Here is a 20,485-nt window from a genome sequence, read left to right as displayed (position 1 = left end):
TGAGGTAAATCTAGGAGCTTTAGTTTGTTCAGATTACCTTTTTCTCAATTCAGTTTGCATGCAAGTTTGAAAATTTAATTACCCTGTTTGTGACAACTGACTAAATAAAGCTTTTTCATTGGGAAAATAATTAATAATGATTAAAAAAGCAAACAGTTCACAGTAACCAAAAATGAAAAACAAGAATACTATAAGGATCATAAATAGAAGATAGCAAAAGAGCAGCGAGACTCAGTTTTACAGGTTTTGCACAGTCTAACTCTAGGGAATTTCACTCAATCCTAGTTATAGTATTTTAACATATCCATTAGGACAGTATTCGATTATCAATAAAGTGTCTTGAGGAAAGGGAGCCCTTTTCTACAGGCTGTATCTGTTAGCAGTGATCTTGGCAGAAAGATAAAACTATTGGCATTCATAGTAGGTTTAACTATTTAAACTTCTGGAGTTTGGTGCACTGGACTTGCTAAATTGTTTAATATTGTGACACCTTTAAACTTGGATATATTTATTCATAATTTTCCTGTTATTTAAAAATGTGTTGCCATGCTGAATATGTATGCTAAGGATAATAATATTCTTAATGTAAAATTTATTTTTTAATTCAAGAAACTAGTGTGGTTTGGGGGTGCTGTGGCTAATCATCTTCTTGACATTTTCCTGTTGTGCTTAAAAAAATTTTCTTATGGTAAATTTCTCCTAGGTTTTCATGAACATTTAAGCTGTTTTCACACAATTTATGCCTTATGGAAAATTTTGAGTTGCCTATTTTTAGCTACTATTTCAGTTCAACAAAATATCCTTTACTCTGTGTTGTACATTTCTTCCTTTTATTTTTTTGCATTTTAATAAATGGCAAACTAATATGTGTATTGAAACAATTAAACCTGTATTTGTTTCGTGCCAGGTTAGACCTTGAAAACTTTAAAAAAAATCAATATATGAGTATTTGTTATCTGTTTTATTGTATTTTTTAATATGCAGTGAATTAGATATGGTTCCCACTCTGAAAGACTTAATAGTCTAATTGAAAAACAAAATCAATACTTGTAAAAGTCAACTAAAAATAATGAAATGGTATTTTGTATTCATTATGAAAAAATAAATCATTATGGTTTGAAGTAATCTATAACAGTTCTCTTCAAGATGTTTTGACCATGTACCCAATAAAAAAATCTGAGCCAGGACTCTCAATATATTTATACTTATAAATTATATACATATATACACTTTACAGATACAGCTGTATTGATATACAAGTATTACATAAATTATCCTTAAAAAACATGGAGTAGTTTAGACTTGTTATGGTAAGTAGACTCTTGACTAAAACTTTTATAGAATCTTAGATTTAAGTAGTCACCTGGTCCAAGCATTTAAATAATAGAGAAATCTCATTTACTGAATATAGTATGTAGGGTCTTTCAGCTTCTACTTGAATACTTTCAATGCTTGGAAGTTTTTTGTTGTATAAAGTAAAGTGGCCTGTTCTACTTCATGAATGTTCTAAGTGCAGGTGGGCTATAGGGACTGAAAAAAATTGGTTGGAATTCCAATGAGATAAGGATTCTCATTCCCTCTACTCCTTCATTTTCTCCCCTTCCCCATTCTCTTTTTCTCCTCCCAGTCCTCCTCTGTCTGAGAAGCAATAGAGGAGTAGAAGGCTGAGTATAAAATCTTGAGGTTCACCAACATGTTAAGATTTGCTAGATGATGAAGGGCCAGGGAATGACACAGTTAAATAATTAGACCAGTAGCTTGAGATCCAAATATGTTCTCTCTTTGGAGAAATTAAAAGAGAAGTAAATTTCAAAGTATTCAAGACTATAGTTATAAAAACCATTTTAAAAAAAATCTATGTTTGAGAGGGTAAGAAATACAGGAAATAGTGAACTGAGTAACACAAGACTATTCAATAATTATTTATACTGTTCATAACTTGTAAACCTGTAATGATAATATATTTTTAATAAATAAAAAGTATAGAGTCTGATATTACTTATTAAAAAATTGAGAACCCTGATTACATGTTACAACATTTTATCAGATTGTTGTTTTAGTTTTGTGTTTTATTTTTGTTTTTTCAGGTTGCCATGGGTCAAGGTCAAGCTGATTTAGCAATTCAGATGCTAAAAGAATGTGCTCGCAATGGAGACTGGCTCTGTTTGAAAAACTTACATCTTGTGGTATCTTGGCTGCCAGTTCTGGAAAAGGTAGATTCAGATAACTGTGGTGCAAATAATATCTAATATACTCAATTCAGCAATCTCCAAGGACCATCAGTATTAAAATGTCATTCATTATTTATGATTTTTTTGAAACTAGTATTTGATGAGAAATCATTTAAAATCTGTTAAGTATTTTCTTCTTAAATATGTACATTTGTACAAACCAAGATGGATCTTTTAATAGGAAGTCTATAAAAGTCTCTTTTTTAAAAGCATTTATGGAAAGCCAAGAAATTATTGATCAGGAATGAAGGGAGGCTTAGAGATTTTTATTCAGAAGTAAAGTAGTGAAAAACTTTCAAGGATTGTTGACGATCTATTTATAACATTACTTTCACTTTATGCTCTTGTTCTGTTTACCTGTATGGGGAGGAAAGATGTAGAGGAGTGAGAAGGAACTGTAGAGGTTCTAGGTGCTAAGGACGCTAGGATGTAAACTGAAGCAACCATTGCCTTTAACTCAGTGGCTCCAGGATGAAAATAACCTTAAGATAGAACGTATCATTGGGTAGGTTTTCAATGCAAACCTGGATTTAAGTCCAGTATTTATTTAAGCAAAGATGTATGGTGTTGGGTAGTTAGAGATGACTCTGAAGAGAAGATGTTCCTTGAAGGCTCTGTGATGTAGCTAAGTGTAGAGGGCGGGATATCATGGTTAATTTCAGCAACACAAGTAGAGACATAGTGGTGGAGATGTTCATGCCTAGTACAAGGAATGAAGATGTCCTTGAATATACTGGAAGGGCCATGCAGGACAATGTAGGGAAAAGGAGTTAGATGTGTAGGAAAGGGCTAGGTTACGGAATACCGAGAACCATGCAGAAGAGCTTGGAATTTTTGTCCTAGGACAGAAAGTCGAAGAAAGTGCATAGCATGGGAATTAATAACTAATTCATTTACTTTCACAGAAGTATTATTCAGAATAGAACCAAACAGAAGAGAGTGTAATTATGAAAATAATTTTTAGACTTCTCTTTTAGAGCTATCAATATTTTTAGAGTTACCAATATTTCTTATCAATATTCATTTAGTCTACAAACCCTTGCTGTGTACAGAAAAAAGCTTGGAACTGTCCTAAGTGCTGGTTACATACAAAATTTGTACCTGTTTGCTAGGAACTTAGTTCCGAAGAGAAAGACCACATTAGTAATTAATATGTATGTGATTAACACTACAGAAATTTACAAAATATCATCAGTGATTAATTCCGCTTGGGATTGTGGTAATGAAGAGTTGGAGAAGATATTCCCCTAAGATACTATATTTTAACAAATGAGTTAGAATTTGTCAGGTTATAAAGAGAGTAACAGACAAAAGAATGATGATTATAGACACAAAGCCATAAAAATTTGAATAAGTGACTAAAGCATACAGCATGGGCAGATGAATTGGTATGGCGAAGTTTTCAATTTATATCATAGGCAATAGGATACACTAAAAATTGTCAAAGGAATTGGTAACACTCTAACTCTTGTGGAAACATGAATTGAAACTATGAGAACCAGAAGGCCTAAAGAAGACTGGTAGTTTAGTCATAGCAATTACAGTTAATGCTTCTTTTGTTCTTACTATCTATCAGCCACTGTTTTAAGTGGTTTACACAATACTGTGAGGTAGGTCCTATTATTACACCCTTGCTTAGCAATGGAGTAAGTAAGTCATAGAACCCAAGGTCACGTAGAAATAAGTGGCAGAATTTGGAATTCAACCTTGTTGTCCTAGTTCTAGGTCCAAGTTCTTATCTATTATACTGAGCTGGTAAGAGAAGATGAATATTTAAAGGAAATAGGATCAGAATGTTAAGAAATACATCATAAGAAAAATTACTTTGTAATAACATATTTATAAAATGGAAATTTGTGTCAAGATTTAAGTTGATTTTTGTTGTTTTTATCAACAAGGAATTGAATACTCTTCAACCTAAAGATACCTTTCGTCTTTGGCTCACTGCAGAAGTTCATCCCAGCTTTACTCCTATTTTATTACAGTCAAGTTTGAAGATAACATATGAGGTAAGAAGATTTAAAACATGAATCACTATTTGTGTAAGTGCAGTAATCTCTACATGCCTTCCAAAGCTCTGTAAACAACCGTGTATTATGCAAAACTTCGCTATACATTTAGATGAGGTATATACATAAATCATAGCATAAGATGGTATTTATAAAAATACATAGAAATTCTCCTTTCAAAGTTTAAAATAACTGGTGTTATTTACTTTTTTCTTTAGTCTTTTACTGAATTTCCTGCTTTTTTCTTTATTTTTTCTTCTTAATGTTTTCCTTATATTTTTTCTTCTTAATTTTCCTTGGATTTGTATTTGCTTTTGTCCTTTCTAATTTCTTATGTTGAATCGTTTACTGGTTTATATTTACTTGCATTAATATTGAAATTATTTTTAGTCTCTTGAAAGAGTATATCTTTGGCCTTATCTCATAATTTGACATATTATTTTTTTCATTTTGTTATTCTTCAAATAGTCTGTGTTTGTGTATGGTTTTCTCTGTAATTGCATATGATTTATTCATTTAGGATACTTGTTAGTAAACTGACTTATAAAAAACTTTTAAGTGGTTGTTCATGTTTTATTGAGTAGTGCTCAGAAAATTTGGCCTATTGTATTATATATTTTTTGTAAATGTTTCATCAATAAAACATTTTCATTTTAAAAGTATAAATTTGGATATGTACTTAGTAAATGAATGATATTTTTTTTCACCTTTAAACAAAAAAGTTTTTATTTAAGAAAAAACAGAATGAAAATGATTATAAAGGTAATGACTATTCTTTGTAACTGACTTGAATTATTCTTTTTATGTTAGAAACCATGTCTGTAAAGTACCTCAGTGATTATATAAACTTACTTGGTTATGTTGAATATTGTTGGATTACAGGTTTTTTGAAAAATACTTGGATTTATAATTGTTATAAACTGTTACCGTATTTCCCCAAAAATAAGACCTAACCTGAAAATCAGCTCTAATGCATCTTTTGGAGCAGAAATTATATGAAACCCGATTTTATATTATATAAGATCTGGTATTATATTACATTAATTATATTATTATACCCGGTCTTATTTTATATAAAACCGGGTCTCATAGTAAAATAACACCGGGTCTTATATTAATTTTTGTTCCAAAAGACTCGTTAGAGTTGATTGTCCGGCTAGGTGTTATTTTCGGAGAAACATGGTAGGTAGAAGGAGTTGGAAACTAGTTTTATATCTGTACATTTTGAAGTAACATCATAATAAGATTGAAGTCAACTTGGTAATGCTACAAATTTTTCTTCATTAAAATATGTCTTAAATGTGTTAAATACTGATTCATTTTATTTTTAAGATTTTAAATATATGATGTCTCTTTATTTTTGGTCTGTAGTCACCTCCAGGTTTGAAGAAGAATTTAATGCGTACTTATGAATCTTGGACCCCTGAGCAAATTAGCAAAAAAGATAATATACATCGAGCTCATGCTCTCTTCAGTTTTGCATGGTTTCACGCTGCATGTCAAGAGAGAAGAAATTATATTCCCCAGGTATATAAGCTCAATCTTGGATATATTCTAAGTCATACATATTTTTTGTGTTAGAATATTTTTACAATTTGGTAGAAATGGCTATGATTACTTCATAATTTGGCTCATGATTCATAAATTTATATCTCTAATTCAATCTTTTCTGTAAATCTTCTGAACTATATATAGTGACCTAGTTCACATCTCTTTGAATTAAAGTGTTTAGAACAATGTGTGAACCATCATAAGCCCTCAATTATTGTTAAGCATCACTTTTATGGTTTTAGATCTCACAGGCATCTCAAAGTTCCCCATACCTGTTTTTTCTTTAGTATATCCCTCTCAGTAAAAGGCATCGATATCCATGTACTTCCTCAAACTAGAAACCTAGGAGTTCTTGATGGTTTTTTTTTGTCCCTTAGTCTCCCTACCCAATTCATTATCAAGTCTGATTGATTCTACTTCCAAAACATAATTCAGATGTGTACATTTTTCTTCATTTTTCCTAAGCCTCATCACCTTGTACCTATACTGTTGGAAATAGCCTTCCCACTCTTCTGGCTTTTTCCATTTAGCAGCCAGAATTATTTTTCTAATATATAAATTTAATTATGTCATTGCTGTCCTTAAAATCCATCAAATGGCTTTCTATTGTATTTGGGAAAAAATATGCAAATGTCTTACCATAGTCCAGAAGGAAAGATTTGCTATCTCATCAACCTCCTCTCAGGCCCCTCTTCCCACTTGTCTCTACACTGCAGTCACACAGGACTTTTTTATGACCTTTGAATTCATCATGGTATTTTTCAGCATAGGCCCAGCTGTTATTGTTACTTGAGCAGTAGACCACATTCTTCCGTTGCCGTGGTAGCCCTAGTGCCAGTGCTCTGTTCTCCCTGCTGAATGCCTATCTAAGCTGCCAATCGCATTATTCTTTCCTCTTTAAATTCTTCCCATCTTCATTTTTCAACGTCCTGTACTTTTTTTGGGATAATCTCTCTTCAAACTGCCCTGTCCACCTGCCTCCCTTTTAGCCTCTCTCTCTATTTCAGTTATGTATCAAAATACAAGCATAGAGTATGGAGTTACAGACTTGGGTTTGAATCCTGACTCTAGAATTTCCTAGCTTAGTAAAGTGCCTTTTAAAACACTTTTAAGTGGTTGTTCAGTTTCCTATTAATGTCATATTTTATTGAGTAGTGCTCAGAAAATTTGGCCTATTCTATGATAATTTTTTGTAAATGTTTCATCAACAAAAATTTTCATTTTAAAAGTATAAATTTGGATATATACTTAGTAAATGAATGATTTTTGGGGGGGCTAAATTAAATTAACCCCAATTTAATTTACCCCCAAAATAAATTAACTCCAATAAGCAACAATTTCCTCAGCTGCATAATGGGAATAATAATCATGTTTACCTATGTGGTGAGGATTAAATGAAACCGTGTATGTTTAGAAGCGTTTCACACAGTGCCTGGCACATAGCCTGCCAATAAGTATTTATCAAATTCATGAAATAGCAGCAATGTGTTGTTTCATATAATTTACATACTACACTTATGGGGAGGGTATGCTTATGTTCTCATTTTACAAAATAGGTCAGTGGATCTCAGTGGCAATTAACTTGCTAAAGGAATCACACCTAACAAGCTATAGAGCTTAGAAATGGCCAGGCCCACTTTCCTCTAAAGCCTTTGCCCCTAATTTTCTGACATATGTCCTTAGACTAATGGATCAATTAATCATGATGAATACATGAATAGTGATTAGTGATTCACCTTTATTGAGAAAAGAAAAATTATATTTTAAAAATGAAACTGATTTTATTTTTTATCACATGATATGTGCACATAGTACAAATTGAAAAGTTATAAAAGGTTTATAATTAAAATTTAATCTCCTCCCTTCTATTCCCCTGCCCACCATTATCTATTCCCATGCATCAACTATTCACCATTTTTGGGATGTCCTTCAGAGATATTACATAAGTATACAAATTTACTTTATGTATTTACATACACACATATGTTCTCGAACTCAGATAGCAGCAGATTACAAATACAGTTCTGTATCTTGCTTTAGTAACCAATGCATTTTAGAGATTCTTAAATATTAGTACCCACTAAATATCTAATTTTAAAAAATATTTGTTTTCATTATATTAATATACATATTTTAAGCAGTTTTATATTATTAGGTGGGCATACATATTATTTTCAGTTTTTGCTATGACAAAATGCTCGCCTATCCTTGACTCACTTAGCTCTTTTTCATGGTGGCCAATTCCTAAATGTGGAATGTTGGGATCAAAAGATATGTGTACTTAAAAATTCATAAATATTGCCAAAAAGCTCTTCATAGAGAATACAGCAACTCATGTTTACACATACAAAAATATTTGAAAATGTCCTTTTTTTTGACACTCTAAGTTTGCTCTCATGAAAATCATAAAATTGGAGGAAAAAGCAGACAAAATAGAGTATACCGTTGATTGCTAAGGAGACCATGTCATAGGGATATGTACTTCTGCAAACTCTCTATTTTACCTCTTTTCCTCGTTTGCTTTTGCTTTTTTTCTTTTCTCTTAAGTGCTAACTTTCAGAACTAAAGATCCACTACTAATTCAACTCAGTTTTTATTTCTCATGTTAGTAAAAGATTATATTTTGCTATTTTTTATTCCAGTGCTGTATTTGGTTGCAGAATTAACTTCCTCTATTTTACACATGTATATTGTACTTCTAATATAGTACTTTATGTAATAACAGTTTAGTTTCATATTTGTTACTCTTTGACATCTTGTGTTCTTACTAGATTGTGAGCACTTGATAACAGGATTTATCTCATTCATATTTATAAGAGCACTTAACACAGTGCCTGGGTTTCCAGCTGAGCTAAATAGGATTTGATTGGCTGAGTACAGAACCTCTCCACAATTTACAACATTATTTTGATCAAAAATGTGACATGAATAACAAAAAGTACCTTTCAAAATTTTTGTGTCATAATTTAAAAAATCACTAATTATCCAACAGTATATCAGTAACTGTGGTATATGGAATACAGTTCTTATAATGTTAGAATTAGTATTTCAGTTGGAAATTGCTGTAACACTGATAGCAACAGTCTTGAGAGTTTTATAAATGTTGATTAATATTTAAGTTACGTAATTTTTGTAACATTTTGCAAATAAAGTCTAATAGAGTGATATAAGAAATGTTATTGATAAGACTTTGCTTTGAATTACTAGAAAATTTATTAAAATATTACAAGGAGCTTTGTTGATGGTTATATCATAGCCCTTACATCTCCCATTACAGATCTTTAACTCTTAGGTATAGTATAACATGCGAGTGAAGTTTAAATCTCTTGTTTTTACAATATATATACTATTATTTTAAAAAATAATTATCCAAATTCTAGTGATCCCCAAATTTATATATGCAACTCAGACTAATTCTCTAAGGTCTAAGCTTATATATATACAACTATTTATTTGACCTGTCCATTGGGATGACTGAAATTCCTACATATTCTGGATCTAAGTAGTAGAACATAAGCTTCTCAGGAACACAGATTTTGTCTTTTATTCATTTCTGTATTCTCATTGACCAAAACAGTGTTTGGTATATAGCAGGCACTCAACAAATTTTTGTTGAACACTTTTGTTCAGTGATCTCATGCTATCCCTTTCCAAACCTTGTATTCTTTCAATGTTCCACTGATCAATGAATGACACAACCATCTATTTGAATAGGCCATGAGCTTAGAAGTCATTCTTAACACCTTTTTTTTTTTTGTATCGTCACCGTCCATTACAGTTCAGTACAAAGATTCTTTAATTTTATTATCCTAACTATCCATCTACTTTTGTCTTTCTACGTATTCTCCCCCCCCTCGACCCCACCAGAGTGACTTTCCATTACCTCTTAGATTAGATTAGATCAGATATTTTTCTTATATATACCAAGTGTTTCTTTCCATCATATATATTACAGTTTGTAGTTGTATGTATATTTGAGTGATTGGTTGTGTTATTCCTATTCTTCTCTTCCCCCCACATTTGATTGAAAGCTGCATGAGGGCAGAGATTGTTTAAGTTTTGGTACATTGTTTTATTCCAAGAGGCTCACATATAATATGCATTTAAGAAATATTTTTATTGTATAAAGCTAATTAGTTACAGTTAATGGAAGCTCCATAGAACTTATTTTTAATTGTTTCATATATTCTCTGTAGAATATAGATCTCTATGAATGTTCTTTCTATACAAGCATTGTATCTATTAGCTGTAGGTTTATATTTTATTTAGTTCAATATGAATGCTTTGTGGGTCAAATGTACAGAAAATAATGCTCTATGCCTTTGAGCGTTTAAAAATTTTCCTGTAATATTTCTGCTTTCATGTTTGTAGACAAAATCCACAATTCTTTTTTATTGCTGCTTTTATTGGGATGACATTGCTTAGTAAAATTATATAGGTTTCAGATGCATGATTCTATAATACATCATTTATATATTGCACTGTGTGTTTACCACTCAGAGTTAGGGCTATCTCAATGTGTATACAGTACGTTGACTCAAAATTTACTAGGCCAGTTTGTTCTTTCTCTGACTATATTGCCGCATACTTCAATGATAAAAACTTTTATGGTATTATAAAATCTTTTTCATGCTGTGGAGGTAAATAAATCTCTTTTTAAAAATTACTATTACTTTGGATTTATTGCTTATTTTTATTAAAAATTCTTGGGATTGTCTTTTCTACCATATATTGAACATCGTTTTTAAGACTGTAAGGCATTGATGCATACATATATATCTTTGAACACTGCTTATAGTTCTTTAATATTCTTAAAATTTGTTTTGATAGGGATGGACCAAATTTTATGAGTTTTCTTTGTCAGATCTTCGGGCTGGGTACAACATTATTGATAGGCTGTTTGATGGTAAGTCCTAATGTTGAAAATTTTTATATTTGGTGTTAATGAAAAATATTTTTCTGATCTTAACAATATGGTTTCTTCAAAAGTGAATTAACTTCCTTTCATAAAATTTGCTTTTTATTTTGTGGTTTATATCCTGACTGCCATGCTTTTGGTCTCTGAGAGTTCTTATCAGTCATGGTCATTGTTTTTGATATAACTCATAAGATTTCTAATTGATCTGTAGGTAGGAAGCAAAAAGCTAGAAAGACCTTGTTTGTACTTTGTGGGCTTAAGGAGTTTCAGACTTTAACTGAATTATTCAGTTCTTTCATGGGTACTGGTAAAATTCAGGAGGATGGTAGACTAAGGTCAGTAACAAGGATCTGTAGAATCACAATTGTATGATTAAGCAAATATCAGGAATCACAGTACAGATAACAGATTAAAATAGAGCAGCGATCAAGACCATATAATCTGATCCCTGGAGGCCACCAGCTTTCTGCCTCCTGAAGACAGGAATAGTCCCTGAAGTTAATTGTGTAGGGCCAACACAAGGGAATGCTAGTGTAGAGCAGTGTCCCCTTATACTTGAAAGGAATCTCAAGCTTAAAAATGTCCTAAACAGAACTCTTGATTCCCATCTGCCCTCTCCGACCCTGCAACCCTGGTAAACCACCATTCTCTGAATCTGCCCAGGTTAGTAAATGTCACCACCACTCGTGTAAGTTGTTCAAGTTCAAAGCCTATGAATCATTGTGGATTCTTTTCTTTTTCTCATCCTTTGACAGTTTCTGTTCCTTTCATGTCCAAATCACATCATAGTTCTGGTCACTTCTTTCAGCTTCATCAGCTAATAGCTATTAGTACCAAATAGTATTCCAATTTAGTTTTTTATTTAAGTTTTTTAATTACACATCAGAAAAGAGCACATGTGCAATTCAATGAATTTTTATAAATGGAACCTATGTAACCAGCCTCAAATCAATAAACAGAATATTACCAACATTACAGAAGTACCTCCCCTATTCCTTTCCACACAACTCAACATTTCCCCTTTCTGTGCAGAGGGTAGCCACTTTTCTAATTTCCATGAGCTGTTGTTTTCAGTGTGACAGAGAATTTTTTAGAGGACATCTACTAATATTTTTCCTTGCAGAGAAACTTGGTAATCATCCAAAATGCTTTTGAACATTTATTTGATTTTTATAACACCACTATGAGGCAAATATTATTAGTGCCCTTTTAAGATGAGGAAAACAAAGCACAGATATTGAATGATTTGCTTATTAATGTATTTCAAGATTGTGATGTAAGTAATAGTATCACATGATTTTTACAAACATATCACCTTATCGAACTTTTGTGAATAAGAGGCAGATGCTTTAAAAAACATTGAATCTTATGGTAAAAATCTAGCTATATAATCTTATTATAAAATTTCCTGATATTAAGAGACCTCCATAGAGGTAGAATTAAATGCAAAAAGGAGAAACAGTTCTAATTATATGGGGTAGTTGATATAGAGATTATGTAGCTATGAGACCTAGAACAAGTTTCTTAACCTTTAAGCCCGAGTTTCCTGATCTATAAAATAATAATAGTAGGCACTGCTTCAATTGATTCTGTTTTTGCGAAGTTTAAAGAGAAAAGCTACATGAAGCACTTAACATTTAGTATATTGAGTAAGCTATCAATACTTGTTGACTGTTATTATTATTGCTGTGTTATAATTTATGTTCTGGTCACTTTCTTTTATCCTAAACAAAATAAAACTTACCTTGAGAGCAATGGATATAAAAAGAAACAACATTTTCTTCTAAAAATTCTAGAAAATATTTCCAATAGTGGCTACTTAAAAGGTATATTTTATAAGTTGAAAGGTACATTGATATTTCTGATGTTTCTGTATGCCCTGCTGACTACTTATGAATGAAGGGCATATATATTAGTGTGTTATTTACTGAACATCAAGGCAGAACTAGAAAACTGGTGAGTCCTAGTGAAGTCCCTTGTTATAGCTACTTAGCCACTGTTGATAGTAAGATATCAAGCAGGCAACAACTTTAATGAGACCTCCACCCTGTAGATAGATGCCCTTGTTCTGCAGGAGGCAGCCTAAATCACCTGTTTCCCAAGGCATATAGTAGCACTGCCATCAATCTGTGATTATTTCTGAGTGTTACAGTAATGAAATAGAACTCAACTAGTAATGCTAGCAGTGATGTTAACTAGCTATATTTGTGTTTCCTATATTTACTGCAGACCTGAGATACAATTTTAAGATTTTAACATTGCCATGGAACTGTAATTAAGAGGAAGTCTCTGTTGCAAAATAAAATCTTACAGAAAAGTCCCATGTGGTTTTTTACATTACATTACTTTTCTGTTAGAATAGAAAATGGACAGTTGACTATAAAAATCATGACATTGTAAAGACTATAGTATTTGCATTTCTCTGATGATTAGTGATGTATGTCCTCTTTGAAGAAATGTCTATTCAGGTCCTCTGCCCAATTTTTAATTGGATTATTTGTCTTTTTGTTGAGTTGTAAGAGTTCCTTATATATTTTGGATATTAGCCCCTTATTGGAGCAATGAAGGAACAAGACAAATAAAGAAACAAAGACTCATAGACACAGCCAACAGTTTAGTGGTTACCAGAGGGAAAGGGGGATGGGGGATATTAGAAGAGGGTAAAGGGGGTCAAATATATGGTGATGAAAGAACTGACTCTGGGTGGTGAACACACAATGTAATATAAAAATGTATTACAGAGTTGTGCACTTGAAACCTATGTAATTTTACTAATCATTGTAACCCCAATTAATTTTAATAAAAAAATAAAATAAACAGAATAAAAGAATAAAAAGACTATAATATGTGACAGTGTTTAGTAGAGTTTTCCTATTGATCAGATTTTTTTTATGAACTGAGTTCTTCATCATTGTGTAAAATTACATTTTGAATTCATTCTTCTAAGGAATTTCCAATTTAAGGAGGGAGTATTGTGTGGCAGATAAGAATAAGGCTCTGGTTTCAGAGTACCTCATTTCTGTTCAGATCTGCGGAATTATGTGATTTACTGATTTTTGTGACTCAACCTCCCTCTACCTCAATTTCTTCATCTGTATAATTGGATAATATTAATAATTCTGTTTGTTAATGAGGCTTAAGTGAGTTTATATATCTAAAACAATTGGGAAATTTTACTTGACTAAATAATCTCTCAATAAATATTAACCATTCTGTGAGTACGTTAATATTAATTACTAATATTAACAAGTATTAATTGGCATTATATTAATATTAATGAGCATTTTAAGAAATGATTTAGCTGAATTAAATATATTGTTATATCCTATATACCTACTATATAATGGGAGCCAGGAATATAGTTGATATTTTAAAATTATTTAAGAATATTTCTAATATCTTAGAAATGAAACTAATCAAAGTATTTTTTAAATTATAGGTACCAAAGATGTACAGTGGGAATTTGTACATGGATTACTTGAAAATGCTATTTATGGAGGACGTATAGATAACTATTTTGACCTTAGAGTTCTTCAGTCGTACCTGAAACAATTTTTTAATTCTTCAGTAATGGATGTATTAAACCAGAGGAACAAAAATAGCATTTTTCCTTATTCGTTATCACTACCAAAATCCTGCAGCATTTTGGTAGGTAAAATTAATCATTTTCAATCTATTACCAGAGAGATACTTGAATCATTTTTATATTGCTAAGTATATATTTTTTATTTTCAAATGCACAATTTTCATTTACAAATATCAATACTTGTTATGCCGATTTGCAGCCTGATTCTCTAAATTCTAGTTAGGTGTCTTATATGCTTTTGGATACTTACTGAAGATTGATTGATGACAACAGGATGTAGATATATGTAGCCAAGGAATATTTTAAAAATGTAGGACTGCTGTGAAGATCTGGAATGGGAGAATGTGCTACTTTCTAGTAGGCATAAGAATGCTCAAATATATTTAGTAATATGAAAGAAAATATATTTAACAAATGTCTATCCTTACTTTCTGGCTTATAAATTTAAAGTAGTTCTAAATGTATAATAGGAATTCACTTTATCTGGCTTTCATAGCAACGTTTTTGTTTATGTGTATTTATTTTAGCCAGTTGTAGCTTTTTCCTTTGAGTCATCTTATAAAAATCTCCTAAAATGCAGTCATCTTTTCCAGGAAAACTGAACTTAATATAGCCCAAATACTTTAATTCTAGTTTATTTTACCACGAACTTATATTTGTATAAATGCCCAAATAATGTTTTATTATGTAGAGTATAACAATTATGCATTTCTTCATGAATTACAAAGATACACATATCACATTTACATACTTTTCTTAGTATTGTGCCTTTTTCTTTCATTCAAAGATTTTTCAAGAAAATTCATTTGTTTTAGTAAAAAAATTGTCAAAAAAACAAAAGCTTAAAAACCAATATTAAATATATTATTCTTCTATCTTATGTATTAAGTATTCTGTTTTGTTTTTTCGCATCTTTCATTCATTTATTCAATAATATGCTTTGAACATAGGCTCAGTGATAGCCCTGTTCCAGATACTGTGGATCCCATGAGTTCACTGTCTAGTGGGAGAATCTTAGAGTGAATGAGCAAGCAGATATATCACATAGTTATTTATTACATATTTATTTAGGAAAGCGTACTCTGAAAAGTCTTCTGTCTCTGTTGAGGTTTAAATTGAAAAATAAAATTCATACAGAAAAGTGTACATCATAAATGTGCAATGTAATACACTTTTATACGTTGAATACGTGAGTGTAACCAGCACTAGGATCAAGAATCAGAACATTACCAGCTCCGGAGAAGTCCTCATTTCTCTTCTAGTTACTACCTCCCCATAAATGATACATTATCCTGACTTCTAACCACTTAAGTTAGTTTTGCTTGTTTTTGTACTTCATGTAAATGGTATCAGTTGTTATGTATTCTTTAGTGTCTAAGTGAGGATAAATCAGTCTGGATAATGTAGCTGTTATTTAGGAAACATGTCAGTGTTAGTCCTAGGCAGAGAGAAGACTTTTGCTACTCTAGATGAGAAAATTAGCAGTCATTTCAAAATGAACCAAGCATGTAAACACAAAGAAAGTAATAGTTTTAAATTTGTAGGATGATTTCTGAGAATCAGTGTTTAGCTTTGATTGAGTTGGAAGGAGGAAGCCAAAAGTTTCCCAGGAAGATGAGAATACACACACACACACACACACACACACCCTACATATACATGTACACACTTAATAAATACATACATATATACAAGCTTATGCTTGCATACACTAACATACATACATGTATGTTTATACATGTATACATTGTGATTGAACACCTTTAGGGAATTTACAAATATTGAGCTTAGGATAGGAAAAATTTTAAAGAACACATAGCATGTCTTTCCAAAATTTGACATATTTATAGATCCTGGGTTTCCTGGAGTCTAACGATTTTCTTGGAAATACTTCAGGGGCAAACAGCCAAGGATGGGAAAGGATGATGGGGTGAGGGGAGCAGAAGATGAGTGTCTTTACCAAGAACAGTTTTTCCTATTTCAGCAAGAATTATTTAGATGCATATGCAATACCTGCCTTAAAATAACTTGTCTTTTCATGGAAATAAAACAATTTCCATTTTTAAGCCAAACTGAATAAATCCTCTTGTTCTACATTTAGTTGCCCATCTACTCATGAGTAAGTGTTCACATACATGCTTGACAAGTCATGTCTTTGCAATGCTTACAGTAATTCTAGGGATGAAATGATAGTATTAACAGTACATTTCATCATACCTCATTAGAAACTGAAGACAAAGTGTGGAATTGTTTTACGATAAAGTGATTTACAAAGCAGTGCTTGCATACCAGAGTGTCAGTGTATAGGTTTCTGGGGTTTCTATAAAAAAACAAAAAACAAAAAAAATGATCACTGAAATATAGATCTTGATATAAGTAGAACTGCTCTCCGGTAGAGTACAAGAAAAATAATTACTGGGTTTCCCTGAAAACATCTAACATACTATCTTACACATATTAGGCATAACCACACAAATATATTTGCTTTAATAAATTCACGGTTCCTTTGAATGTGGAAAGTTAGGGAAAGAAAATATAGCATCAAATAAATTAAGTATGAAGAAGTAGTTATAACAGAGGCTAATTTCTTACAGATAACTGATTATACAGACTGAAAGTGAGATTTACCTAGAAAATGTAACATATTAATGACTAATAATTTAATACTTCACAATATTCATTCTCCCTGATTTCAACAGTTGTTAAGTTCAATCTTTTTTGAAAAACTGTTTTTTACTTCTTTATATTTAGGACTATCGTGCTGTCATTGAAAAACTTCCAGAGGATGACAAACCTAGCTTCTTTGGTCTGCCTGCCAATATTGCTCGCTCATCTCAGCGCATGATCAGTTCCCAGGTAACCTAAGAAAAGGTCTGCCTTTTAGAAAAAAATGTTGCTACTGAGCCTAAAAGAAAGAATATATTTTATTTAATACTACAGAACCCATAAGCTTTTATTTATAAATTTTATTTAACACAATAGATTCCAGTCTTACCCTAAATAAATTTTTAATGAACCAGATAGTTCTGTCTTACTACATTTGTTAAAATAAGTAAAATACCATTGAACACTATCAATTTCATCCAAAATATATTTGTTTTACTCCTGTGATTTATTAAGGTTACTTTAAATGTAATTTATACAGTTAAATATATGTCCCTAAATTTAATATTTTAATCACAAATACCTGATATATATATAATTTGCATTGCATATTTGTTTATAAAAGATAAATGTTTAGTATTTCATATGATTTTACTCATGATTGAATCTTATAAAAATTGAGAGAAGGATTTTTAAATTATTGAGACATAGAAAAATGTGAGCCATGAACAATATATGTTCTAGTTTCTATTGACACCAAATAATGAAGAAGAACTCACCTTTATTGACCTCTTACTGTGTGCTTGAAAGTGCTTTACATTCAGAAACTTATTTAGTCTTCCAAAACTCTGTGAAATAAGATCCATTATTTTTTCCTCTCAATAGATGAGGAAACTGAAATGTGGAGAATTAAGTTACTTGCCCAAGGTCATAGAGCCAATTTAATTTCAGCTGTCTGAGTTAAAGACATGGCCTCTGCCCCGTGTGCTACAGCTATCCCTCAGGCGTACATGTAGTGCTAAGCTACGTGCACCAAATGAAGAACAGTTACATAAGGCTCATTGTGTGGTCAGTGTAGTCTTGTAGCTCCTAACAATTTACTTTTGGAAATCTATAGGTATTCTTGTTAGATTATATTATTTATCTGCACAGTTTCGGGTTTTTTGCTATTTTAGCCATTACTTATAAAATTATGTTTACTCCATTAGCTATATTCTTCATTAGCAATTTTAATGTTCATTCACATCTTTGTAAAAATGTTTGAGTATAAATATATGCTCATTTTCATGTGTGTGTGTGTGTCTGTGTGTATGTGTGTGTGTGTGTGTGTGTGTGTGTGTGTGTGTGTGTGTGTGTAAATGTTCTCTGGAATAGATAAGATATTAACTTCTCTTATCTATGCTAGCTGAAGAAACCCTTCAGTTTCTTTTCTCTTTTTTCATGCAAAGTGTTGTCAGTCCATGAAAGAATGTAAAGTTCTATGTGTCTTTTAGCTTGACAACATATATGATTACACTCTAAGTATTTCCTTCCATGCATTTTAGCGAACCTGAAATAATTATTTTTCGTACCTCCACCAATAACATATAAGACACACACACACACACACGTGTGAGCGTGTGAACCAGGTGTGCGTGCATGTGTTAGTAATTTTAGAACAATATTTAAACAAAAAATGTTAAAAGACTTAAAAGGTCATTAAAAGAATAAAAGGTTATTTCATGGAATCCAAGCAAGTATTTACTCTGGAAACCTTATCAATATAGTTTCAGGAGTCTTGTCTTTAAAGCCCTGTTATTAACATAACATGGCTTTCACAATTTCTAATCTCAGTATCATTTAGCTTCTGAAAAAAATCAGATTTAGCACAGTTTGGATCACATGTCTGATGAAGGGGAATTGAACAACAGAAGAGATAAAGCCTCAGAGACTTTAGGGAAGGCTACAGGATGAGCAATGTGGAATGCTCAGCATCTTCATCTTATTGAGAGGCCTGACAGCCACCTATATACATAGCTTCTTTTGCTTCTGAACCATGTGTGACTGCCATTGACAAGAGCCCAGAGTGTGAGGGTCATGTTGGCACTGAGATGTCATAGCCCTACTTTCCCACCAATCGTCTATTACATTTTAGTCCATACGTCCAGGTGCATGCAAACATGCAGTCCCCCGTGTAAGTGGAACCCCAAGGATCAGGGATTTTATAGCAAACAAGGCAGACAAACATTCCACATTTATCTGAACTGTAGTTTCTAAGAAAATAGTTATGTGGGAAGACAGACTTCAATGTCATTTCCCCGGACAGTCCTTAGACAACCTAGGCTTGATATTTGCTTTTTACTCACTCAAGTTATTATACCAAATAATTCTCCAAAATTTAATATGATCTAATCTCTACTATTTTGTCTTGCCTTGGTATTTAAATTTTTATAATTGTTTATTGGATGAAAAGAGGATTACATATTTTTCCTAAAGTTTTTTGTTGATACATACTTTCTTAATATTTCTACTTTAACTGTTAGTCTATTTTACTGTTTATTTGACTACTTAAACATTCTTAATTATAATTTTCATACCTAAGCAACTTTCCCAGTACATTAATTATTGCAACATTTTTTCATAATTATAAACATATATATATATATATATATATATATATATATATATATATATATGTATATATAAAATCTAACTAACAAAGTTTCTGTATTTAGAGCATATTTAGAGATTTTTCACTGCAAGTCACATTTAAAGCCACATTTAGAATGATCCCCCTTATTTGAAAGTGAATATTCGGAAACTAAGAAGCTTGAATGACACTGAGTAGATTTTAAAAACATTGTTATCGTGTACAAGTTCAGGGATGTGAGAATTGATGTTGCAGTTGATATTTGATGATTTGGCATTTTAAAGGCCAAGTCTAATGCCAAAGGTGAATAGCCAACTTTGTACGAATATGAAGGCTGAAAATGAATCGACTGCATTCATACTAGGCAGAAACTACTAGTGGCATTTACTAGAAGTGTTAGTGGTACTTGTGTACTGGGACTATGAGTCAGCAGTTATCAGCATTTTTTTTTTTTTTTTGTAACCTCTGCAATATACATTCCACATGGTGTTTTCATACACATCAGCTATTATACCATCCCTTTCTCTTTCGACTCTTGCACCAAAATGTGAAAATCAAAAGGAAGAGACTGTGGGTTTTATTTTTGATGATGGGAAGAGAAAGAGATCAATTTGAAATATTAAATTGAGGTACCCACGGAATATTATTTATTGGGAGTGTCCATGTAATATCTATGTGGAAATGTCTTATAAGAATTTGGACTAAGTAAACACAGATAATTCAGGTATAGATTTGATTTAAAAATTATTTGACATTTTGACAATAAGCAGCACAACTGTGAGACATGGGAATCAGAATGTATTAGGGAATGTTGTTAGGGCGGGAAGAGGAGATACCTGAAGGTAGAACCCTGAGAAATACCTACATTTAACATGTGTTTGGAGTGGGGGCAACTTTTGAAAGAATCTTAGCAAGAGTGAACTGCAGTAAAAAAATAATCCAAAAATCTTTAAAGGA

The 20,485-nt window shown here is 31.7% G+C and overlaps 1 protein-coding gene across 4 annotated transcripts in view; it reads left to right on the top strand.

The window, feature by feature from the left end:
• Positions 1-20,485, top strand: part of DYNC2H1 (dynein cytoplasmic 2 heavy chain 1) — a 292,996-nt gene that overhangs the window by 171,698 nt on the left and 100,813 nt on the right. For all 4 annotated transcript variants that reach the window (XM_074335553.2, XM_074335552.2, XM_019717180.3 and 1 more), the window contains 6 exons: positions 2,088-2,213; positions 4,130-4,240; positions 5,612-5,767; positions 10,622-10,697; positions 14,149-14,357; positions 17,047-17,151. In XM_074335553.2, the coding sequence (XP_074191654.2) occupies positions 2,088-2,213; positions 4,130-4,240; positions 5,612-5,767; positions 10,622-10,697; positions 14,149-14,357; positions 17,047-17,151 (783 nt within the window). The remainder of the gene's footprint in view (positions 1-2,087; positions 2,214-4,129; positions 4,241-5,611; positions 5,768-10,621; positions 10,698-14,148; positions 14,358-17,046; positions 17,152-20,485) is intronic.

This window comes from Rhinolophus sinicus, chromosome 14 (assembly GCF_057876585.1).
Source record: "Rhinolophus sinicus isolate RSI-liver-muscle chromosome 14, RSI-T2T, whole genome shotgun sequence".
NCBI classification, from domain to species: Eukaryota; Metazoa; Chordata; class Mammalia; order Chiroptera; family Rhinolophidae; genus Rhinolophus; species Rhinolophus sinicus.
The sequence above is the reverse complement of the archived record's forward strand: the minus strand, read 5'-3'. Positions and strand labels throughout refer to the sequence as shown.